We start from the raw sequence: 26188 nt of genomic DNA, 5'->3' as shown, positions 1-26188 counted from the left end.
ACACAACAGGTTTTAAAAAAAAATTATTACAAAAAACACTCCCCCACAAGCCCTCGTTAACCATTTTATTAACATCAAGCAAAGAAAAACGCTGGTCATCGAAGTAGTCCACCGAATCCGAAGGAGTCCACAGGATACACAGATCTGTAGAAGAAGTAACCAAAAAAAAAAAAAAAGTGTAAGTACATTTAGGGAGAAAAAAACTGTGTTAAAAAAATGTAATAAACACACACACACACTAAACGCCGTTTACCACTTCTGAGCCATGACTACAATTTACAGTGATCCCTCAACTTACAATGGCCTCAACATACAATAGTTTCAACAAACAATGGTCTTTTCTGGACCATCGTAAGTTGAAACCAGACTCAACATACAATGCTACAGACAGTCCAGATCTGTAAAACGTGTCAATGGCTGGAAGAACCAACCAATCAAAATGGGCATTCACTGGTAAAACCCCTGTATTACTGAAGTGTATGCACTGACTGGTGTCTGGTATTACATGTTCTGTACTCTTTACCTGTATCAGGGTTAGCTGCTCTTTTGGACACCAGGTGAGGGCAACTCCATTACTTGTTTTGGACATTGCCTGTACTGTACAGGACCCCTGAAGAAGCTCCTGTCCTCTACATAGACCAGTGTTTGCCAAGCAGGGTGGCCCCATTTTTTGCAAAACTACAACTCCCAGCATGCCCGGACAGCCTTTGGCTGTCCAGGCATGCTGGGAGTTATAGTTTTGCAACAGCTGGAGGCTCCCTGCTTGGGAAACACTGACATAGACAGTGATTTACAGCTCCCAGCAGATCTTTATTACTTTTATATGTAAGGATTTGCTTTATCTATATCAGTTATCTACTTATTTTTCTTTGTCACTTTTTCCTATTTTTGGATGACATTTTGGTGCCTTTAGAACCAATTACCCTGTTTCCATAGAGTTATGGTCTCAACATACAATGGTTTCAACTTACAATGGTTTTCCTGGAACCAATTAATATTGTAACTTGAGGGACCACTGTAGTTATTGAATTATTTAGATGTGGTGAAAAAGCTAAAAAAAAAAAACTCAAAAACAAAAGATCCAGAAGGAAACCAGCAGCCAAACCTATTCAGACAGCAGGAAAAAGGAACAGACTATTTTTTCTACTACATAAAGTAAATTTACCACTTTTGCCTATGTGTGCCAAATTTATTAATGCCGTGCAACAATTTAGTAAATTTGTCGCACATAGTCAAAAATGAAGTAGAAAAAAACAGGGTAAAAACCAGACTACATAGTAAAAGATTAGTAAATGCCCCCCATAGACTCCACACTGAGACGTCATTTAAGGGAACGTTCACACGCACAGATTTTTTAGTGGGTTTTCTGCTGTGGAAAATCCGCCACAGTCCCTACTGACTTCAATGGGGCTTACGGCAGATTTTCCGCAGTGTACATTCCGCCGCGGAAAATCTGCTGCGGACAGCCGAGAAAAGCCCGCCCACTTTCAAATACGCAGTGGAAAACCCGCTAAAAAATCTGCGCGTGTGAACGTACCCTAAGGGATTTTTTTTTTCTTTTAGGTTTTTCCTACATGGATATATAATATTTAGTCTCATTATGTGCCAAAATATGGTTGTATTTTGGCTCATAATTTGGCACATATTTGTGGCTTTAAACGGCCCAAAATATGCCCCAAATGAAATAAGTGTTTTTTTTTTAGGCTATAGATTTTGCTGTCACCTGAAAAATGGCTATAAATACAGCAAAAAAAGGCCAAAAAAATTGTTAAAAAAGCCAAAAAGTGCTAAAATTAACCCCCACCTACCCCAAAATAAGCTACTCAATGGTAATTCTACTGTTGGGACTGCCATCAATCAGTTATAATTATTGAGAGGGTGCTAGCAGGAAGTGTTCAATTCCTCTGCTGCGCCACTACAGGAAGAATATTAAAGGGGTATTCCGGGCAAAAACATTTTATCCCCTATCCAAAGGATAGCTAACTCATAGACTACCAAAAAGGCAGCCCAAAAAAAAAAAAACGTTGTTTCCCATATATCAAAAAAGTGAGATTAAAAGTGCAATCTTTATTGTATTAGGTTCGCACTTAATGGTGTTTTAAAATATAAAGCACCATGTCGTCCTACTTGTTTGATTGTATATATATATAAATGGACCATCCGGTCTAATGATTTGAATGCACACTGAAGCGGAGACGAGGTGCCTGCAGACCACCTACATTCAGCGCTATTGTAGGACAATGGAGCGCAAAGTTATAAACTTAACATGGCCCCCCTCAACATGTTTCACTGCCTCAGCAGCGTTATCAAGAGGTAGATGGGCACTGAGTTAAAAAACGCCGTGCAGGGGGTTTTAATACCTCCCTTCATGATGTCACAGGATGTCAGGATTCACACATCATCAATTCTCCACCAATGCCTCTCCTGCATTGAGGAGTGACACTCAAATCGACCAATCCACGTCTCTGCGTTTGATCAGCCAATCTCCTGTTTTGGTTCCCTATGCCCAATCACAGCTGGGGAACCTTGACTGGCATGTCCATCGGCGAATCCCTGTAGGGTCAGTTGCCGATGACGTGCTGCGCTAAGTTCACATGCGCGAGGTGATAGAACGGAGGAGCCGGAGTCCGACTCATCTGCGCGTGCTCCGTTCTCTGACGGCTATGGTAAACTTCCGGTTGCGCATCTCAACCTGCGCTAAAACTTAGAAATCCTTGGTATGCACCGGGGGAGATGCGCGAAAACATAGAAAAATTAGTGAAGACTCATATCTATTGAGTGGTAAGGACTTAATGTATAAGTTCATTCTACAGGCTCAATGGGCTGAATTATAGTGTATATATTGTTATGCATATTATTAGTTTGTTTGACAAATAAAATAGAAAGGCTTTTCCTTATCTCATCTATGTAGATGAATGTGATGAGAATCTGATAGCCCAAACTAACAGGGGGGCAGAAAAGAGGGGAAAAAAAAGGGTAAAAGTAGAAAAGTAGGGGAAGAACAGGGGAGGAAAAAGAAGGGGAAGGGAAGGAGAAAGCGACACTGTAGAACTGAGTCAATGTTGAGGAATTAAGTCGCCAAGCTGATCAAAGTGGCTGGGAGAGGAGGAGAGATTGATAATAGAATTGTGTGTCCTAAAAAACCATAATCACTGTGACACCAATATAAGGCTTAAATGCGACACTAACGTGATAGATACATGAAGTACCATCATTTCAAATTTTATGAATAATATTTTATTTTAAGGCAGGTAAACTTGATTAGATGAATGGGCTGAAAGTAAACCCTTCATTCAAGCCCAAAGGAGACATAGATTTCAGTCTATAAATCCACTTAGCTTCCTCCTGTAGAAGCTTTTTATCCAGATTGCCACGTCTTGGTCCCAAGCGTGGTCTGGCCAAGCCAAAAAATCTCAAACAGGACCAGTTGCCCCCATGATGAGACCAAAAATGTCTTGCTAGAGGTGTATCTGCTCTAGTCCGTATCGTGCTTATATGCTGGGAAATCCTTCTTCTGAACTGTTGGGTAGTTTTTCCTACGTAAATCATAGGACATCCACATTGTGCTATATAGACAAATCCGGTGGTTTGACAATTGATAAATTCCCTAATCACATACCTTCGTCCATCAATAGGATTAATGAAATCCTTTGTTTTAGGGACTCTCTGACAAAAAGAGCAACTTCCACATGGATAGGAACCAATAATAGTAGACCTCAGCCACGTTTCCTCCACAGGGTCGGAAAAGTGGCTCTTGACTAAGTGTTCTCTGATGTTTCTCCCTCGTCTATACGTAATGGATGGATAGTCGGTAAGTACTTCTCTTAGATCGCAGTCTGCCATCAGGATGGGCCAATATTTCCGCAAGACGTCCATTACCCGGCGATTGTTCTGATCAAAAGTCCCTATGCATCTCACAATTTTCTGCCCTGATGCTATCATAGATCTTTTGTTGGTGGTAAGTAGATCATTTCTCGGAGTGTCCCTAGCTCTAGAGAAAGCCCTATGTAGGACTTTCTTTGGATATCCTCGGGGATATCCTACATTAAGTCCTTACCACTCAATAGATATGAGTCTTCACTAATTTTTCTATGTTTTCACGCATCTCCCCCGGCGCATACGAAGGATTTCTAAGTTTTAGCGCAGGTTGAGATGCGCAACCGGAAGTTTACCATAGCCGTCGGAGAACGGAGCACGCGCAGATGAGTCGGACTCCGGCTCCTCCGTTCTATCACCTCGCGCATGTGAACTTAGCGCAGCACGTCATCGGCAACTGACCCTACAGGGATTCGCCGATGGACATGCCAGTCAAGGTTCCCCAGCTGTGATTGGGCATAGGGAACCAAAACAGGAGATTGGCTGATCAAACGCAGAGACGTGGATTGGTCGATTTGAGTGTCACTCCTCAATGCAGGAGAGGCATTGGTGGAGAATTGATGATGTGTGAATCCTGACATCCTGTGACATCATGAAGGGAGGTATTAAAACCCCCTGCATGGCGTTTTTTAACTCAGTGCCCATCTACCTCCTGATAACGCTGCTGAGGCAGTGAAACATGTTGAGGGGGGCCATGTTAAGTTTATAACTTTGAGCTCCATTGTCCTACAATAGCGCTGAATGTAGGTGGTCTGCAGGCACCTCGTCTCCGCTTCAGTGTGCATTCAAATCATTAGACCGGATGGTCCATTTATATATATATACAATCAAACAAGTAGGACGACATGGTGCTTTATATTTTAAAACACCATTAAGTGCGAACCTAATACAATAAAGATTGCACTTTTAATCTCACTTTTTTGATATATGTGAAACAAAGGTTTTTTTTTTTGGGCTGCCTTTTTGGTAGTCTGAGTTAGTGGTCAAATTATACCCTCCATATATTGGTCTCAACTAGATATGGTTATCCAAAGGATAGGGGATAAGATGTCTGATCGCGGGGGGGTCCCAGCGGGGGCCGTCACGCCCCCTCCCATAGACATGAATGGAGGGGGCGTGGCATCACATCCGCAGTCCCAGAAACCCGGAGGTTTCCGAAACTGGAGACGCAGCTCCTGCATAGAATGCGGGTGCTGCAGGAACATCACAGGGGTCCCAGCGGCGGGCCCCCCGCGATCAGACATCTTATCCCCTATCCTTTGGATATTGGATAAAATGTTTTTGCCCGGAATACCCCTTTAAGCATTACACAGTTGCCATTTAAATCCGTGTCCCATACATGTGTTATGGACTGTGGATCCTCCACAGAGATGCATACTTTATATCTGCTGTCTGCTGCAGCTGATAGATGAGGGCTCTAAACAGAGTTTTCTCTTGTAAGCAAAATTTTCAAATAGGGATTTTGGAAGCTGAAAAGCTCAACCCCTGGACTGCCACTGACCAAACCTTCCAATATGTTACTATGACATGCTAAAATGTAATACTGTAGGTATCCTTTTAGAAAATTACTTATGTGTGGGCCACAAAAAATCAAGAGAATGAATACATTCTCAATTGGAAAAATCTAGAATATTCATTGTGCCTCACATCCAAATACATGTCAAACAACTATCAATACAAGTATAGAAATTATTCACACAGATCAAAGAAATCATTACCTGTCAATATAACCAGCTTTATATCACCAGAATGTGCTGATCAAGAAGTGTGTAAAATTGTGGTGGCGTTTATAGAAATTCGCCAATCCACTCTTTATAAATGGTTTCACAATTATTAGTAAGTCTGTCATTGAAAGAAGCATCGGTCACGTCAAATATCTGTTTTGGTTGACAAGCTGATCACATACATTTTCAAATTTTTTTTTACCCATTTTCAAAATATTTTTACTGATTCTTGGCAATGTTTTCTGTATCTAGCACGTGCTCTATTAACTTCTATAGGAGTGCCAAAGATACCTGGGTACAGAACTTGAGCATCTCCAACGCTCCCATACAAATGATTAGAGAGAATGACATCTGCTGCATGCACTCTCTCTGCGAGCCGGTGCTGTAGGCTGTTAGGGGGTTCCTAGTGGTTAGACTCCCTGACCTGAGATACTTATGCCCTCTCCTGCCCCCTATCCCCATCTATTGTCACTGGACAACCCCTTTAATGTTTGTACGTTAGTGAGAACTTTGCTAAAGGTGTATTCCTAGAGCACAGGCCCAAGAATAATCACACTTTGGGGGTGGGGGTGCTGATGAATTAGTGGTGTGGTCAGGAACGCAACCAAGATGGTAACCGGAAGGTTAGTCACAAAGCAATAAGCAGGAGGGTGCAACAGGAGCAAAGTCAAGAGTCAGAAGCAACACTAAAGTTATGGACAGACTCTTTGTAGGACAGAGGTATATATTACAATTTTGGGGTACAAATAAAGACAAATATCAGCGATAACAATATTACACACTGACTATTCAAACAGGAGTGAGGGCCCTGCTCACGAGAGCTTACAGACTACAAAGAATGGGGTTGAGACAGAAGGCATAAAGGGCTTTTATTGATACAATGGTCCATGCAGATAAAGGTTACATACAGGAGAGTGAACCAGTCACTAGCTAATCTCTGAATGTCTAAAGTGCATAGAGATTAGGGGGAAATCTATCAAATATAAAGCTTTTGATATCTCCAAGACACAGAGGTCTCAAAAGGGGCAAAGTGGTATTAGTGGAAGCTTTTGGTTGGCTTAGTAATTGAGCGCTGCAGCGGACCTTAAACGGCAGAGATGCACTGCAAACCAGCATGGTTGTGGGGAAGACCATAACCCGTAGAAGGGGAGGAAACATCTAGTCACTAGGCAAAAGCTCTGGCCACCTATCTGAAGTGTCACTGGAATCGGGCAAAGAGAGTACCACCTATGTATCAGCATCTACTACACAGGACAATAGGTTAAAAATCACTTGCTAGTTTCTGGCACAGGGAGCTCTGCAATGTAGGATAACACAAATGTCATATACCATAAGATACTTCAGTTATATTTTATATAGTGTTATTCACAAGATGTAAATGTGCACACTTTTAGCACTTGTGTCAACTGAATCACGCCAGTCCAGCCTTCTAAAGCAGTGTTTCCTGGGCAGCCAAAGACATGTTGGAAGTTGTAGTGTTGAAACAGCTGGAGGCACCCTGGTTGGGAAACACTTCTCTAAAGGATCCTCCCCACCACTACACATGATAGGGAAATTGTTTGTTTTTCATGAGATAATGAACACCTTGTTGACTGTACCTTAACCTTTGTTATTGAATCTGACATTGGCTTCAGTGGAGCACCAGGTCTGAGCTTGTGTTTTATAAATTACAAAATATTAAAACAACCATTTTTTCATAGTTTTTATGTTTTTTATTTTTATTTACCATTGTTATCAAGAGGATCAAATAATAAAACAGAACTCTTTAGGGTATCTATAACATACCCTTCTGCAGCAATGCACATACAAAACACAAATGCGCTGTGTTGTAGACTGCGCATGGTCGAGAATGTAGCACTATAGAAAAATAGCATCCTCATACTGCGCATGCTGGTTCTAAAGAAACAAGACCTACAGAAGGTCATCACACAGGGAAACCAGATTGCAGGACTATTAGGCTAGGTTTCCACTTGTTTTGTTTTTTTTGCACCTAAAAAAACGCCAGCAAAAACTCCAGAAAAACTGCAACAGTTTTTTCCTGCGTTTTTACAGTTTTCCTGGTGTTTTTTTTCTGGTGTGTGGAAACAGCCAAATTTGTACCATGTGGCAGTTTTCTCAGGTACCACTGTGTGGGTCGGAGGCTGAGCGCCCGGTCCACAGAGTAAGGAGGTGAGGAGTGATGTACAGTATACAGGGGGGCATAGTGTACCCGTGTATACTATACAGGAGCCGAGAATCCCGTCACTATACTGACAGGACTCCCTGCTCCTATAGCCACTTTGGGCGGTATACACTATATACAGCTATCTATAGATAGCTGTATATAGTGTATACAGAAGAGGAGATCCCCTTACCTCCCTCGCTTCCTGATAATAATTGGGGGTTAGCGCTAGCTGTTTTTGGGTTTAACGCTAAGCCCCAGCTTAGTAATGGACTCCACTACTCCACAGCCTCCACTACTAAGCCTGAAAATTCTATTTAAAAAAAAAACCGACACATTGGAAAAATTTTATTTAAATAACACTCCCCACAGCCCTCGTTAGCCATTTTATTAAAAAGAAAAAAAAATCTAGTACATCCGCAGTAATCCACCAAATCCACCGCAATCCTCTGCATACACGGATCTGAAACGAGAAGAAAAATGAAACACAAAAAATGGGTTAGGATATTTTTTGGCGCTCTCTGCCCATAGTCAATGTCTTCCCAAACAGAGAGCCTTCAATTGTTGCAAAACTGCAACTTCCAGCATGCCCAGAAAACCTTTGGCTGTCTGGGTATGCTGGGAGTTGTAGTTTACCAACAGCAGGAGTCTCCCTGTCTGGGAAAACACTGCTAGAAGGGTCTGTTCACATTATACAAAATGGACAATGTGAACAGAGCCTCATACTTACCACTCTGCCTCCTGTCTGTAGCTCCACCCCTAATGACATCATCACTAGGGGCTGAGCTACAGGGACCTGGCAGGGACAGGGAGCGAGGGAGGTAAGGGAACCTCCTCTTCTGTATACACTATATACAGCTATCTATAGATAGCTGTATATTCTGTATACCGCCCAAAGGGTTAACCTACACTGTCCAGCAGTTTCCTTGCTGGGCTGGCACATAGCGCACTGCTCAGCAAGGGGTATTCCAGGATTTTTTTGTTTTATTTGACTATGTTACAGGGGCTGTGAAGTTAGTGTAGTTCATAATATAGTGTCTGTACCTGTGTGTGACAATCACAATTCTTATGTGATTTTCACCCCAATATTTATTTTTACCAGCATACAAAATTACTGTTGCCTCAGATTTTTCCAGGTTGCAATGTGGCCGAGACCTGACTCACTAGTCAGCTGATGACAAGGAGCCTGTCTGCTTCAATGCGTGGAGGGATCACTTGGTGGGAGAGAGATCAATCTGCTACTATTGCAACAGCTGTAGGCACCCTGGTTGAAAACCACAGGTCTTTTGAATGGATGCAGCTCATTTATGTTTCAATGGCTTGGGTGGCTGAGGTGTGGGAGGGAGGAAAATGTAATTATGGGATTTGTAGTCAAAAAAAGAAAACTGAAACAGGAAATACCAGTTCACAAAAAGCTAGCCACAGTATTATGGTAATCTCACAACATAGCCATTTAGCCCCAAAACAAGTGCAGATCCTTACTAAGCATGTCCATTACTGTCTGCCAGGTATGTACTAAAATCACCTTATGGTGGATAACCCCTTTAAGTGAGCCAGCAATGTGTAGGCTCACTGTAAGCTCACTGTAAGTTGTTGCTGGGCAGTAGATATACGACGTATATCTACTGCTCAGCATCAGCTGGCCACCCGCTTCTATACATTATATAGGAGGATCGCATCGGGTGTCAGAAGTGACTCCCAGGGCGATCTGTCTATTAGTACAGGTACTTCTACTCCCATGATGGAATCGTCTGTTCCATGCTGGGAGTAGTACTACCTAAAAAAATGTAAAAATAAAGAAAAAAAAGTTAAAAACACACACACACTCTTCATTAAACACCATATTAAAATACATTACTAATAATAAGTTTAAATTTTTCCATCACTCCTGTATTTTTTTTTAATGGTACCCTACGAAATTTTAATAAATATAGTACCTCCTACCCTTTTTGGATCGCTTAAGTCCAAAAAAAGAATAAAAACGCCTGAAAAAACGCCAATGTTAAAAGCCACATGGTGTTTTTCTTGGTGTTTGTTCTATGGGAGGAAATTGCCAAGATTTTCCTTTAAAAAACCCCAGAGTCTTAACAAGAGGTCATTTTTGAAAAACTGCCAAGGAGCCAAAAATAGCTGAAAAACGCCAAATGAATAAAAAAAAACGCCAATGCCAAGTGGATATGGCATTTTGCAGTTGCCTATTGACTTGCAGCAAACATCTGGCCGCAGCGTTTTTTCACAAAAAAACGACATGCGGCAGAATAGGCTTTTTTTGGGGCGTTTTTGCCAAAAGAAACCAAGTGGGAACCTAGCCTAAGGGTGGATTCACACTACGTTTGTAGTTTACGGTTGCTGGATCCGGTTGGGAGGGGCAAAAACCGGCCGCTCCCATATCCCAGCCGGATCCAGCCTGAACCCCATTCAGTTCAATGAGCCGACCGGAGTCAAACGCTGACTCTGGTTGTCTCATTTTTGCCCAGTATACGGTTTTCTGACCGGACCTTAAACCGTGGTAAACCACGGTTTTTGGTCCGGTCAGAAAACCGTATACGGGACAAAAATGAGACAACCAGAGTCAGCGTTTGACTCCGGTCGGCTCATTGAAATGAATGGGGTTCGGGCTGGATCTGGCTGGGATACGGGAGCGGCCGGTTTTCGCTGCTCCCAACCGGATCCAGCAACCGTACACTACAAACGTAGTGTGAACCCACCCTAAGAGAGACTTTTTTTCTAATAGGTTATAGTTGCAAATATTTAATATTTTACAATTCGGATACAATAAAGCTTAATTGAGATTGGGGTTGTACCCCTTTACATTGTTTACTAATTTTAGTCTTTTTCCTTGTCAGACCCCCAAACATATTTAAATATGTCTGCTGTTAACTCCTGTAATAAGTTGTAGTACACAAGGAGAACCATTATGTTTTTCTTTTAGTAGGTGACTATTTCCTTTTCATTTTTCTCTTTTGAAACATTTGCGCTTCAGCAACCAGTTCAATTCCAAACATAACTAACATAGTTCGGGAAACATTAGTGCTAAGTGATGTAAGGAACAAAATATCAGGGCGTGCAGAAACCTGTGGATGGAGACCCTGAAGAAAGCTGGTGCTAGTTATGGTGATGATATTGTAATAATAACAACACTGTTCAAAGTCTGTATATTTCTGGCCTGCAGTCTGCACAAGAGTTTGCACAGACATGTCAGAGAACAGTCAGGCTCTCCCTGCTGAGTCCCCCCCAAATAGCTGGGTGAAGCACATGACAGCACCCTTCATTCCCCAGTTTAATTTGCAATCCAAATGATTGCAGGAGATTATATCCTAGTCTATGAAGTCTGTCTCCTGCATGCGCTTAGCCAGGTAGTAATACATGCTGCCATGTTCTGCACTCATCTACATTTACAGTTTTGACATGTCTGTGTCATAATATATATGACAGTAATGCCCTTTCTCTGCTGTTTTCTCAGGATTTAATGGAGAGAGTGTGTGTGTGTGTGTGTGTACGTGTACGTGTACGTGTGGAGAGTTCTCCATTGAACTATATTGAGACTGTTGTGACCAAGGTCACCAGACAAGTTCTGATAGGTGAACTCTGTTGTGGCCCGGATTTTTCGATAGGTGAAAGGCACGCAAATGGGACCCACACCTGTCAGGCACATGGTTCATGGCATATCTACAAAAATCTTAGGACAGAATACCTCTTTAAGTCATCTTTGGATGTCTGTCTAATAGCCCTTATATTACTTCCTTATGCCTTGATAGGGCATGTGTGTGTGTGTGTATATATATATATATATATATATATATATATATATATATATATGTATAATATTATATATATAGTTTAGGATGTGCATGTTTAATATGTTTGAAGAGGTTTCCCACTAGAAATATTTATCACCTGTCCAAAGAATAGGTAATAAATGTGTGATCTCTGGAGTTCTGACTGCTGAGACCCCCAGTGATCTTAAAAATAAAGGTTCCTGAATGATACTTGTGAATGGATCCACAGTGCACTTGTGTGACTGCTGCTCTATTCACTGCTATGGGACTAAGGGAGAAAGCCAAGCACAATCTCTGTCATTCCCATAGCAGTGAATGGAGCACTGGTCACACAATTGCGGCTCTGCTTCATTCACAAGTTGCACTTGGGAACATCTCTTTTTAAGATCACTGGACCCCCAGTGATCACACATTATCACCTATCCCGTGGAAAGTGGGAAAAACCCCTGCAAGTTGTATCAGTAATTTAATTGAGAGCAAAATTACAATGTAGATTAGTATTTCTTGTTTTCAAACCTGCTACTTGAATAATAAATAATAAATGCACGATACTCGTTCACCTCCCCCAGTCTTTATAAGGTAATGTCAAAAGCATATTTTTCTGTTTAGACAAGAATCGAAAATGGCTTTCGTTTGTTGGAGCCTATACAAATGCATTGATTCACACATTGCTTGCAACTCTGTGCAGATGGGACATGAAATTTCTTGGCTGACTGACTGGTATCATACAAATGGTTCAGCAGTTGCTGCCACAACGATAACAGAACATTGCCAACAGTGGTGGATGATCATGGCCGGTGGTTGAAGAGTGTGTAGGAAATTCTACAATATATGTATATATATATATATATATATATATATATATATATATAGTTAGTATTCATTTTGAGTTTGTATGTAATAATAATACTCAAGTATTACATTTATGGCCAGTCTATGCTACTACAACTGTGTACAGTTCTCAGTGAGAAGCCGCTTGCTTAGAAGAGGTTTGCTATGGGGATTTGCTTCTAAACTGGGCGTTTCCCGAGACTGAGAGGATTTAGACAGAAAAGAAAAACCTTAACTTCAGAAGCTCATAAGTACTGAAAGGATAAAGATTTTTTAATAGAAGTAATTTACAAATCTGTTTAACTTTCTGGAGCCAGTTGATAAATAAAAAAAAGTTTTTTCCTGGATAACCCCTTTAACAGAAAACATGGCAAGAAGATATCTATCAAATTTAGCAGGAAGTATACAAATAAATGTGAGAACATTTATTCTGTGAAGGGGCTGACAATGTCATTTCCATTTTAAAGCATATATTAAATATAAAATGGCGAATTATCATTTAGAACAAGAGTAGCAGCATTGTAAGAACATGGAAACAGGAAACAAATACAATGTGGGGTCCGTTTCTTTAAATTAGTCTTGCTCAGCAACTACAAATAGATTGTGACATTGGTTTGCATTATAGACTGTAAAGCATTAAGAAAGGCCTGTACTGTGCTAGTTTTCTTCTGTATCTATGTGACATGAAAGACACAAATTCCAAGAAGCCCACTCATTCTCACCCATTTACTCACTTTTCCTTTCAGTATCTAGTGAATGATGGTGGGTTTGCCATCCTACAATAGGGCATTGTTCAATGGGAGTGCTGAATTTGGGAAGTCAGTAGAAAACGTAGGACTTTGGAATTACTGATTTGTTTATTAATTTGAAGTAATCGACCACATTTGTGCTGTCCTGATCTTAAGTATAATGCCTATATATGCTGGATGGATAGATAGATATAAAAAAAACTCAATGGGGGGGATTTATCATTGTTGTGTTTTGAAGTAATTTATTTCGGTTTTGCTTAGGTGCGCCATATTTATCATACTATTGCAGGAGGATTTGATAAATTTGGCGCACATAAGGAAAAAAAATCACTACAGAACACCATTTTGTAGGATTTCACTTCACAGTTTTGCAAAGTGAAAACTGAAATTGACTTTTGCAAGTTCATTTGTAGATTTTTGCTTACGGCTAGCCACAAGTCGCAAAAAAGTGCTTTGGTGCATGTGCGACATTTCATGCATCAAATAGAAGCAAAAAAAAGCCTCTTTTATTTTCAGCCCCTTTTTTGTTTTGTCTCCTGTCCGAAAACCCTATTTTCAATCAATACACCCACATCAAAGATCCTTTAACTACAATCTCTTCACATCCCCACCTTGCTCCACAAGCTCCACATCTCAGTGTGAATGTGGACGGCCTATGAGGACATGATATGAGGTCGGAATGTGAGAATGGGATAGGAGGACAGGATATGAGGTCAAGATATGAAAACGGGATATGAGGTCGAGATATGAGGACTGACTTTGAGGTTGGGATATGTGGACAGGGTATGAGGACAAGATCATCATTGTTGCATTTCCTTTTCCACAATGTTTAAGAAGGAAGACCAGGCAACTTCGGATACTATGCTAGTTTTATATAAAAATAGAACAACTTTAAGTCCAAAATGTGAATTCATATGACAAGAAAAACTTACTCCCAGCATGGAACACACTGTTCCCTGATGGGAGTAGTACTACCTGTCCTAATTGACAGATCACCTGTTGCGATCCTCCTGTATAATGTATAGATGCGGGTGGCCACTCTTTTATGGTCCCCTGCACTGACGTATATATACACCTATTCATATTTCCCGCAGAGAGCTGTGATTGGCCAGATGGTTCCAGCCAATCACAACTCTCTGCGGGAAATATGAATAGGTGTATATATACGTCAGGGCAGGGGACCATAGAAGAGTGGCTGGCCACATCTATACATTATACAGGAGGATCACAGCGGGTGCCAAGAGTGACATCCGCTGTGATCGTTCCTTAACTGCAGCTACTACTGTTCTCAACATGGAGCACACTCTGCTGGGAGCTGTAGTACCTGCATTAATAGACAGATCGCAACAGGTGTCAGAAGTTACACTTGCTGTTAATGCAGGTACTACAACTCCCAGCATGGAGAAGAGTGTGATCCATGTTGGGATAAGTAGTAGGTGCAGTTAAGGACACATAACAGCAGGTGTTACTCCTGACATCCGATGCGATCGTCCTATCTATTGCAGAGATGCGGAGCAGCTCTTTACAGCGCTCGCATCTCTGCACTATACTCCGGCCAGTGATGTGAATAGAACATCACTCGTTCATATTTCCAGCTGAGAACTGTGATTGGCTGCAACCATCCGTCCAATCCCCACTCTGGGCGTAAAATATGAATGAGTGATGTTCTATTCACATAACTGGCCAGCAGGAGTATAGTGCAGAGAGCACTGTATAGAGACTCTCTGCAATAGATAGGACAATATGTCTATTAGTACAGTTACTACTACTCCCATCATGGAACAGTCTGTTCCATGCTGGAAGTAGTAGTACTAACTAAAACATTTAAAAAACAGAGTAAACAATTTGCTAAATAAATTTTTTCCATCCCTACTGCATCCGTTTTTTTTTTTTTTTTTTTTTTTGTGTGGTAGCCAACACATTTAGAATAAAACGCCAAATGGCTACAAAATGCTATTTCCACTCAAATGCAAAAATGGCGTTATTTTCTGTGAAAAAAAAACTAGTGGAATCCTAACTTAAATAAAGCTTTTGATATTTTTGAGTGTTTGAGTGGTGCTGGTACCTTTTTGTTAGATGTTTATGATATTTGCCATCCAGCTCATGGCATATACACATGGCCATTTGAGATTTGTTTATTTATTATTTATATGTGTAAGGGGGTTCTTGACAACTGGGAAGATCACAGACTTCCTTTTTAAGGGTATGTTCACATGGGCGGATCTTTCGCAAGTTTCTCGATGTGGGTTTTAGTCATGGCAGATTTTCTGTGACTGATTTTTCACAACAGAAGTTTTATAGCAGATTATGTGGAAAATCTGTTGTGGAAAACCTGCAAAAGATGTGCCCGTGTAAAGTTACCCCAAGCATAATGAAAAATACAAATCTGTTCCAATGCATTATTAAAGGAGAACTCCGGAATATAAAAATTGTCCCCCATACTGCCGGCAGTAAAAAAATAAAGATGTACATACCTTCCTCCACTCCCCCGGGGCCTCCGGTAACCGGCTCCGGTCTCCGCCATGGTCCTCTTCCTGGTTGCTGGTGGTCGGCGAGTCATACTGCGCTTAGCCAATCACCGGCTGCAGTGAAGTCCCGACTCAGCCGGCGATAGCCTGAGCGGCAGTGTGAGAACGCTTCAGGACACAAAATTCTTCACTACACCGGCACCTGCTGTCTGGACCAAAAACGTCATACTGCCGCTCAGCCTATCGCCGGTCGAGCCGGGACTTCACTTGCGGCCGGTGATTGGCTGAGCGCAGTATGACTCCCGACCACCAGCAACCAGGAAGAGGATCGCGGCGGAGACCAGAGCCTGTTACCGGAGGCCCCGGGGGAGCGGAGGAAGGTATGTACATCTTTATTTTTTTTACTGCCGGCAGTATGGGGGACAATTGTTATATTCTGGAGTTCTCCTTTAAAGGGGTACTCTGTCCTTAGACATCTTATTCACTATCCAAAGGATAGGATGTCTGACCTACAGCTGAGATCCTTGCGATCTCTGTGCTGCACCCACCATTCGTTTAGAATGCTGGGTGCAGGCGGCGGGGGTTGTGATGTCACACCCCCTCCCATAGACTTGCATTTGAGGGGGCGGGGTGTGACGTCACGACTCCCGTCGCCAGCTTCAAACATTCGGAACAAAATGTTTTGAACACTGGGGCTGCAGAGTAACCCTTTAATAAATGGGCAACCTGTGGGGGATCTAGAGTATAGTTCTATTAATGATTCTTTCTTCTGAATATAATCTATTAGAGTCTCTATAAATCATCTTGTTATGGTTTCAAAGCTTGTTCTTCAGTTCTTTAATCTGAAAAGTTGTCTTATCTCATACAGATGAATCATTCTAAAAGGAAACAGATTTATATTGAAGGATTATCCTTTTCAGCCAATCTCCTATTATATACTAAAAATACATCATACGTTCACAGGCCTGCCATGAAAGTGGGAATTCCCAAACTTTTCTTTTCATTTGCGACTCACACATGCACACACAGTATATTTTCGGACATATTTGTAGTCATAAAAAATATGGATGTTTTTCTAAACTAGCAAAGTTGTCAAAATTGCTGCAGTTTTTTTTCACATTTTTCTGTCTTTTTTTCTGTTTTATTGTCAGATTATGTTATTCCGGTCATTATTTCTTATGGTCCCAAATAATGAACATGCTCAGTATTTTAACAACCATTAGGAATTACAGATGTTTTTTATACGATGTGTCCAGCTGCTTTTCCATAGACTTTCATTCAATGCATGTACACTGTATAAACATAGCTTTTATTGTCACCTTTATTTATCAACTTAAAAGTATGCAGCAACAGCTTTGTATGTTATTTCCTTTTCTTATACATCCAGTAACTACACCTACAGCTGACCTTCAAGGCAAAGGTTCAGGCTATTCATGAAGATTTAAGTAGGTGAGATGCTACTTTTAGCTTATAAGAATCCTTCCCAAGCAGGTTACACTGCATTCCTCAAGTGTCAGCCAGCAGATCAGTGATCATGCCATTTCATGCTAATGCAATATCTTTTTGTAGAAATGGCATTACCATCTTCAAAATCAGGAAAGGTGCAGAATCTGCACAATATAGTCCTTTTACCTAGGAGCAAAAGAACTAAGTAAACTGGAAATGCTTAAAGGGGTTATCCACCGTAAGGTGATTTTAGTACGTACCTGGCAGACAGTAATGGACATGCTTAGAAAGGATCTGCGCTTGTCTTGGGGCTAAATGGCCATGTTGTGAGATTACCATAATACTGTGGCTAGCTTTTTGTGAGCTGGTATTTCCTGTTTCAGTTTTCTTTTTTTGACTACAAGTCCCATAATTCCATTTTCCTCCCTCCCACACATCAGCCACCCCAGCCATTGAAACATAAATAAGCTGCATCCATTCAAAAGACCTGTGGTTTTCAATCAGGGTGCCTACAGCTGTTGATTTAGTTGCAGATTAACCTCTCCACCCATTGAAGCAGACAGGCTCCCTGTCATCAGCTGACTAGTGAGGCAGGTCTCGGCCGCATTGCAACCTGGGAACAATTTGAGACAACAGTCATTTTGTATGCTGGTAAAAATTAAATATTGGGGTGAAAATCACAGAAGAATTGTGAAAATACCGTCACACATAGGTACAGACACTATATTATGAACTACACTAACTTTACAGCCTGGTAGCATAGTCAAATAAAAAAAATTCCTGGAATACCCCTTTAACTGTACTGGATACACTTTTTATTATACAAAAGAAGTAAAGAGATGCAGTGCTCTCTACTCCAGAAGAATAACATTTATGTTTAAATTGTTTGATAAGTACCTCTACAAATACAATAATACAAAGCAAAAAAAAGAAGTAAAGAGATGTGGCACTCATTACGGTACTTCTGAAGAATAAAATTTCAAATCTTTATTTCATTTTCATAAAACTATAGCAGGTTGAGTAGGACACGAGGGAGCTGCTTTGGCACCAGCCGTTGTTTTGCTCTTGATACCACGCTTTCCATACCACCTCTCCATCCTGCTGTAGTTTTATGAAAATTAAATAAATATTTTAATTGTTATCCCTCTGGAGTGGTAAGTGCATCATCTCTTTACTTATTTTTTTTATTTTTTTTTGCTATTGCTTATTGTACTTGTTGATTGCTGATCAAACAATAGAGACACCTCCCCCCAGTTGTTTGTGAAGCATAACTGGGAAAGCGGTTTTGTCAGAAATAATATGATACACCAGCCTGGCTATGGCTGTACCAGTTAGGCGATTTCAACCATGTTAATACCCCTGTTTAACAGGATAGCACTGAATCCCCAATTCAGTGTTGCTTTAAACAGCTCTTTTGGTGTAGAAGATGACTACCCCTGTTTTTTATATGACAAGGAAGATTGGGCTGGATTTGTGTCTAGAAAGCTAATCTATCTCATAGGAACTTATCCAGGCACTGCCAAACAGCTTTGCATTTACAAACTATGATATAGTTTGAAACGCTGCAGCATATGGAAACAGGGTAACCAGTCATTTAGGCAGTCCCACTTTGCATCTCTCTGCCCACCAGGTTTTAATATGCACTGTCATTTAAACAAACTTTGCATAGATCAGTAGTAAACAGGATCTACTTATATTATATGGGTCCAGCAGACAGACCTAAATCATAATTCAACTCCCAGGAATATAAATAAAAAAATAAGCCAAATCACCAATGTGGAAAAAGCGGGGAGGACCATATAATATAACTTTTAATGTTACTATTAAAAAAGTATGGAAAAATACCCATTGTTTATGCCGGTCTCAACAAAATATCACAATTATAGTGGTACTTTGTATTAATAAAGGTACCGGTGCTCTGGCCTCCAATAACTATCATATGTAAACAGGATCATGCCATAAAAACAGCAAATAACTCAGATCCTGATAAACAAAACGTCTGCCATAAAGTACCTGCCATACAAAAATAGTGTTCAAAAATATAGGGTTCCCAACGTGTTTCTGTCGCAATAATGCACCGTTCTCAGGGGATAACCTAGGGTGTCTATACCACCACATATATACAATCATTAATTAACTGCCATAACGTTTTTGCACATAGATAGTTAATACAGAAAGTGCTGTGAACACTACATAATATATTGTAATCCTCTTGGGAAAAAAAAAAAAAAAGGATAGAACTGCCGTGAGATTCCAGGTACCTAGAGAAAGACAAAGAGGAATCACATGTCCATCAGCATTGGTTCCTGCAAAAAGAGACATGTATCCCATCCACTGGTTGTCTTTACTCACACACATGCGATGATACATTCGTATACCTAGTGAGAAATGCATAGAAAAAATGCCCCAATCAATTTTTAGTCCTGAAAAGGAAGATGGAGCTAAGATACCATATGGGTTGTTACTCACGGTCCCGGCGTTCGGCATATGGAACAGACAGAGCGCATACCTGCAGTGGCAGGGATCCATAACAGCCGGCTACTGCATGCTCTATGCATGTGCTAATGGCGTCTGACGTTATATCCGGTCTACGCTTGTCAGTGTCAGGAGTGCCGCTCCCCTGTCTGACATCAGTAGTGGGGCATGGCTGGATAACCCGATGCTGTCAATTGTGTCAGCAAGCGGCCAATGCTGATATGTAATTGATGTTAGCTGCTATTATTCTAAGTTACATTACTCATACAAAACTGTGCCCTTTTGTAGATAAGCTGGTGGACAAATCTATATTATATTATGCAAGGATAAGGCATTGAGGCATATAGATTCCGAGGTCATAGAAATATATATGTGTATGTATACAGCATATATATGTGCATGTATACAGCATATATACTCTAGGTAACCAATACATATAGATAATGAGAAGGGCTTTAAGTAATAATATAACCAGGAACATATCTCCATAAATGTATGGGCACTCTGAGGGAAACCCAGAACTAAATAAAATAATATGGTTAAGAATATAGTGAAGAACATAGCTCACACTATTAGTAAGGTGTAGTAGACAACCAAACATGAATGGGGGCCGCTGTAACCAAGCCAGGGCCCAGTGTCCAAGTACATGCCTCAAAAATATCAGAGGGGCACTCTTTAAGTTCTAACAGTCTCAGACCCTGAGTAGGCTTGGAATGTCAGCCCCCCTAAAAGTATGTGTAAGTATGTAAAAATAAACATAGGAATAGGGAGGGAGGTGGAGTCTGAGGAAACACAAAGGGCGGTCCTGCTCCAGGCTTACAGTGGCCCTAAAGGCCCTACAATAGGGATGGTGACTCTACCTCAGGAGGTCAGCTACAACCCCCACTAACAGCCTATCTGTCACCGCTAAGTTGCCCGCATTACAATTTTGGAGTAAACATGAAAAGCTAAGTTGCTCATTGAGGCCAGAGGGAAAAACCGTGTCCAGTTGATATAGCCATCAACTTTCTCTCTGTAGCAATAATTGATCTATGTCCCCACCACGTACTGAAGGGACAATTTTTTCAGTCCCTATGAATTTTGGCCCATAGTGTTACCTGCATGTGCCCGATTAATATGTCTGGATACTGGAGTGTCCTGATCATGTCTAATATCACCGAGATGTTCCAGGATAGTTCTCTCATCGTTTTCCAATATATTTCAAACCACACTCACAGATTGCCATGTAAATCACAATTTCATATTACAGTTAATGAAGTGGCGAATCCTGATGCAATTCTCATTGATTCCATCAGGAAGGTGACCAGTTTTAAGGAGATGAGGACAGGCCTTACACCGGCCATAGAGGTAGCTGCCTTTAACCCTAGAGGTTCTACCTAGCCAGGTCTCTTGAGGTTTTATATTGGGTCCCATGTGGCTCTGCATCAAAATATCTCCTAAATTTCGTCCCCTTCTATACGTAATTAGCGGAACATCGGATAGAGTATCACCTATGTCCTGACCCATTTTGAGAATGTTCCAATATTTTTTAATAATTTCTCTAACTTGTTTTGACCAAAATGTTGCAATAATGAGAGTGGGGTTACTTGTAGTTTCACAGGGTTTAGGGGTGAGGAGCGTGTCTCTCGGAGTGTCTATGGCCTGCTTAAATGCGCTGGTAAGTATGTGATTTGGGTAGCCTCTTTCCTGCTTTCAGATCCCTCGCCTCCCTCACAAATTCATCCTGCTTAGAGCAATTTCTCCTGAAGCGGAAGAACTGCCCCCTCGGGATTCCCCTTTTCAGGGGGCCCGGGTGGCAGCTCTCCCACCTCAGGAGACTGTTGGTCGCTGTTGGTTTTCTGTGTATAGATGTGCTCAAGCTACCATCCTGGTCCTTCCTAATGATAATATCTAGGAAGGCTAGTTGGCTTGTATTTACCTCAAATGTAAAATGGAGGCCTATCGCATTTTGGTTTAAAGATGCCACAAACTCTTCAAAAGTTTCCTTAGAGCCCTGCCATAAAATGAAAATATCATCGATGAATCTGACCCATAATAGGGCCAGTTCACTGAAGTGTTCTCTGGTGTCATTAAAAACACCGGTGGCCTCCCACCAGCCCAGGAGTAGATTGGCGTAAGTGGGGGCACATGGGCTCCCCATGGCAGTACCCCTGAGCTGGTGGAAGATCCATCAAACAAAAAATAATTTAGTGTCAATAGGAATTCCAGAAGCTTCAGTATCAAGATATTATGACTCTGCATGTGTACTCCTCTAAACGATAGAAAATAAGCCACAGCTCTGAGACCCATCTCGTGGGGAATAGAGGAGTAAAGTGCCTCTACATCTATGCTGGTAAGTAGAGTACTCCTATCCACTAAGACCCCCTCCAGTTTCTGCAGGAATTCCATAGTGTCCCTAGTATAAGAAGGAAGGGACAATACAAATTCATGTAGGACCCTATCTATGTAAACACCAACATTTTGTCCAAGAGTCGCTACAACCGGTATCTTAGGTAGCAGAAATTCACATTCAGCGTCACTTAACAATTTATCCCTCTTGGCTTGTGTAACAAGAAGCATGAGTTCATTTTTATACTTGGTAGGGGGGTCACTCGGAAGAATTTCATAAGTTGATCGATCATGTAAGAGTTTGACACATGGTAATATATTGTGTACGATCCAGTATCACTATATTCCCCCTTTTTCTGCTGATTTAATAATCACCTCATTGTCATTTTGAAGTTGTTTCAGAGACAGTCTTTCACTCTTAGAGATATTCTGTCTCATAGATCAATAGTACAAGTGAATATAAGAAACTTTGTTATGTATCTTATTAGAAAAATATTTTTTTCTCCTGTAATCAACCTGTCTCCTTCTGCTGTTAAACTGTTAACTCCGCTCAGCTTTGTCCTGTGTTTGCAAGACACATAATGCAAGTCTTTTGAGGGGGTAGGAGGGCTCAGATCCTACAAACAAGCACACCCAACCCAAAATACCCCATTTAAAGTAAGTGGGATCCTTTGAGATGCGTTGGTGTCTGATGTGCAACAAACCAGTTCTGCTCCGTTTTGTGTCGCCGAACAGAGTCTGTTACGGACCTGAACATCAATGTGCCTTCGACTGCTCATGCTGGGGTTGCTGTTGTTTAGGCTGTGCACGAAGACATAGAAATGCAGGCTCCCCTCCTCTGTGCATGAAATGTATAGAGACACCATAGACATTAAGCTCCACCCACCAGCTCTGGGAGAAAGGAAAATTACAGATAAATGTCAGATATGGACAATATAATGGTCAGAAATAGTGCTGCTCCTCATGTATACAAACAGGGCAGCTTATCCTGAAAAGTCACCTGAAATGACAAGTACGCTTTAATTGACAGGTCTCTCCCTAGGTGTGTTCAGGGAGACCTCTATAAAAGATAGCAGCAAGCAGCAAGATTTAACAGAAAATCATAGTTTGTAATGAGCCTGTGTCTGTGTGGTTCGGACAGCATGACATAACTGGCAGATACCTTTTTAAATAAGTGTTTCTCAACGCATGGTACATTAAATCTTAATACCTCTGGAATGTATACACATGCTTTGCTTCACTCTGGCAAAAAGGATCTGTTACAGATGGCCACTGCTGGGCAGTCTTCTTCCTCCTGTGAAAGGCACTGGCATAGGAAAGTGGGTTACACAAAAAGATTGATTTTTATTAGTTATAATTTTATCTAGTCAATTATTTATCTCATTATAGAATGCTGTGTAATAGACTGGTGCTTTATCATTAGAAGGTATTATTATTTCTATAGCTCTGACCATGAATGACTGTAAACCATAACTCACTCTGTGTGTTCCCTAGTATATAATTTTTTTTTTGCTTGGTATATTCCTAAAACTACATTCTTATTTATATTTACAGAGAACCAGTAAACTTTACAGCACATAACAAAGGAATCAGCTTGCTATAAATATGGGGTTTGCAACTGAATTTAGTTGCCCCAACGGGCACATCGCTTTGCTGCGCCTGCAAGACTCTGAACTGAAATTAATGGAATGTATGAGAAAGTGGATGATACAGCGTTCAAAGAGTGACAAAGAGTATGCCTCACAGCTTCACCAGATGTTTACCCTGATCGAGAAGTTGGATCAGTCTCCAGTGTCGGGTTTGTCAGAGTACTCAAGTCAGCTGAGTCAGGTAAAAGCTACTACAGTGAATGGCCCATCACTGACCCTTAACCGCTTGCCAAATTGTAAATCAGATCTAAAAAGTGTTCATGATGGGAAGTTCTTAACTTAAGTTTTGAAGCATGACACATTCACTTTTACATGTGTATGAAAGCAGTAGAAAACTTTTTGTTCCTTTCCCATTATTGATGTACAATTTGTAAGATATGTTAGTCATTGTGCAACAAATGAATGAACTATTGGTTGACATTATCATCGGCTATTATAGTGGAATATTACTTTAAAGTGAATATATCGCATTTTTTTACTAATTAGAGACAGATACTGAAACATGTTCTTTTTTTAAATCAGTTTCTATTTTCTCATTGTAATTTTAATTGTTTTATTTTATTTTAGTACATTATTATAAGGCAGCCATCTTGCCTTAGCTGTTTTTAACAGCATTAAGAGATATGCTTTACATCAAGCCTCATAGACATAGACACAATAGACTAAACCAGACTCTGTTCACTGCGAGAATGTTTTGGACATGCTCTGTGAACTGTGCAGAGGTCATACCACAGGAAGGGGAAAAAAAGTGCTGAGATTCAGCCATTATGAAGATCCTGTCTAATGTATACATTGTTTTCGCCTTTAATTGTAGGCCTGTCTGTGAGGATAAGAACACTGCTAGAAAGTGATTTGTACAGGAAGTCTCAGTTTAGTTTTAGGCTGAGTGGACAGAATAAGAACTGCCATATTTCAGGATTATTTTATAATTTAGATAGTAAAATGGAAAAAAAACTAAAATTCTTTAAAATGCGTTTAATAAAAAAATAATAATATACACATTAAAAACAAAAGATCATTTATCTGCTGAAAATTCCCTTTAAATTAAAACCTTATATAAATATTATGGCATTTCATGATGTTTCATAGCCATTGAGCCTTTTTTCATCATCCTCCGTAAATTACAGTGCTGCCACTGCACGTAAGTAGCATTTAGTGCCATAACTATTCACCATGGGGATGGAGCAGGAATAGGAGTGGTGCCCGTACCATCTACACTGAGAATGTTTCTTAGACAGTACATTAGAGCTGACACTCTGCTGCAGAGATAACTCTGTTAAGGGCATTTAAATCCTCATATGCTGAATTCAACAGCAACCTTAACATTTCACTATTTAGACAAAGGATGGGGGCTTCCCATACATATATTGTATTGCAAAGGCCCCCCGGTTTGCCATCTGTGTATGCCTATAATATAATAATATTTATTCATAAAGCGCCAACGGATTCCACAGCACTTTACAATTCTGGGGATACAAATAAAGGCCAGTATCAGAAATTACAGTATTACACTCTAAATATTCAAACAGGAAGAGTGTGGGCCCAGCTCGCAAGAGCTTACAGACTATCAGGAATGGGGTTGAGACTAAAGGACGAAAGTGCTTAATTGTTACAATGATCCAGCCATGTTTTTAAATATGACAGGTTACATAAAGATGGGTTAAACCAGTAACCAGCTAATCTCCGAAGTGCATAGAGTGTAGAGGGAGAATGCCGAATATGGCACTTTTGATGTCTCCGAGACTCAGAGGTCTCAAAAAGGGGCAATGTGATATTATGAGAGACCAATTAGGGAATGTTATTGGCCTGCAAAAAGAGATTTGTCTTTAGGCCACATTTAAAACTGTGGGTGTTGGGTATAAGTCTGAGGGTTTGGGGTTTTGCATTCCAGACAACTGGTGCAGCACAGGCAAAGTCTTAGAGATGGGAGTGAGAGGTTCGGATTATAGAGATGTTAGTTTTAGATCATTAGCAGAGTGGAGAGCATGTGTAGGATGGTATACAGAGGTAAGGACGGAGATGTAGGGAGGTGCAGCACTGTGGAGAGCTTTGTGGGTGAGAGTGAGGATTTTGTACTGTATTGGGACTGAACGGATAACCAGTGTAGTTACTGACACAGGGGGAGGTATCCGTGGAAGATGAGTCTGGCTAAGGCATTTAGGATGGACTGTGGAGGGTAGAATTTAGAGAAGGAAAGGCCTATTAGTAAAGAGTTACAATAGTCAAGGCGTATATGTATGTAACAGATGCAATAAAAAAATACAACTCACCTTCGCACAATGGCAGGTCATCTGGTCACGGGCAGCTAAGTCCTCAACTTGTATCACACATAAGGAGAACCAGTACAAAATTTTACTACATTGGTATCACACGCCTGAGATACTGCACCGCATCTTCCGGCAACTTTTACCCTCTTGTTGGTGGTGTAATAGAGATATTGACAGACATTTATCAATGGGGTTTAGTCAGGTTTTCTTTACTAGAATTGTCGCAAAATTGTTGCAACTGCGACTATGTGTGTTTTCGTGCGACAATTTGCGTGAAGAACAAGAAAAGCAAGAAAATTCAAACTTGCTTACGTAGTTAATTTTTCAAAATGGATTTGCTTTAGTCAGGTATTTATTAACTGCGACAGTCGCAGCTGCGCAATAAAATGTTGCAATGGCCATAAAAATTGACTAAATTTACTCCAGCTCCAACAT

The 26188-nt window shown here is 40.8% G+C and overlaps 1 protein-coding gene across 2 annotated transcripts in view; it reads left to right on the top strand.

Moving 5' to 3' along the window:
• Positions 1 to 26188, top strand: part of FES (FES proto-oncogene, tyrosine kinase) — a 186668-nt gene that overhangs the window by 11572 nt on the left and 148908 nt on the right. For both annotated transcript variants that reach the window (XM_056572038.1, XM_056572037.1), the window contains exon 2: positions 23392 to 23667. In XM_056572038.1, coding sequence (XP_056428013.1) covers positions 23443 to 23667 — 225 coding nt within the window. In that variant the 5' untranslated portion in view covers positions 23392 to 23442. The remainder of the gene's footprint in view (positions 1 to 23391; positions 23668 to 26188) is intronic.

This window comes from Hyla sarda, chromosome 4, assembly GCF_029499605.1.
Source record: "Hyla sarda isolate aHylSar1 chromosome 4, aHylSar1.hap1, whole genome shotgun sequence".
NCBI lineage: Eukaryota > Metazoa > Chordata > Amphibia > Anura > Hylidae > Hyla > Hyla sarda.
This window is presented reverse-complemented; position numbering and strand designations above follow the sequence as displayed.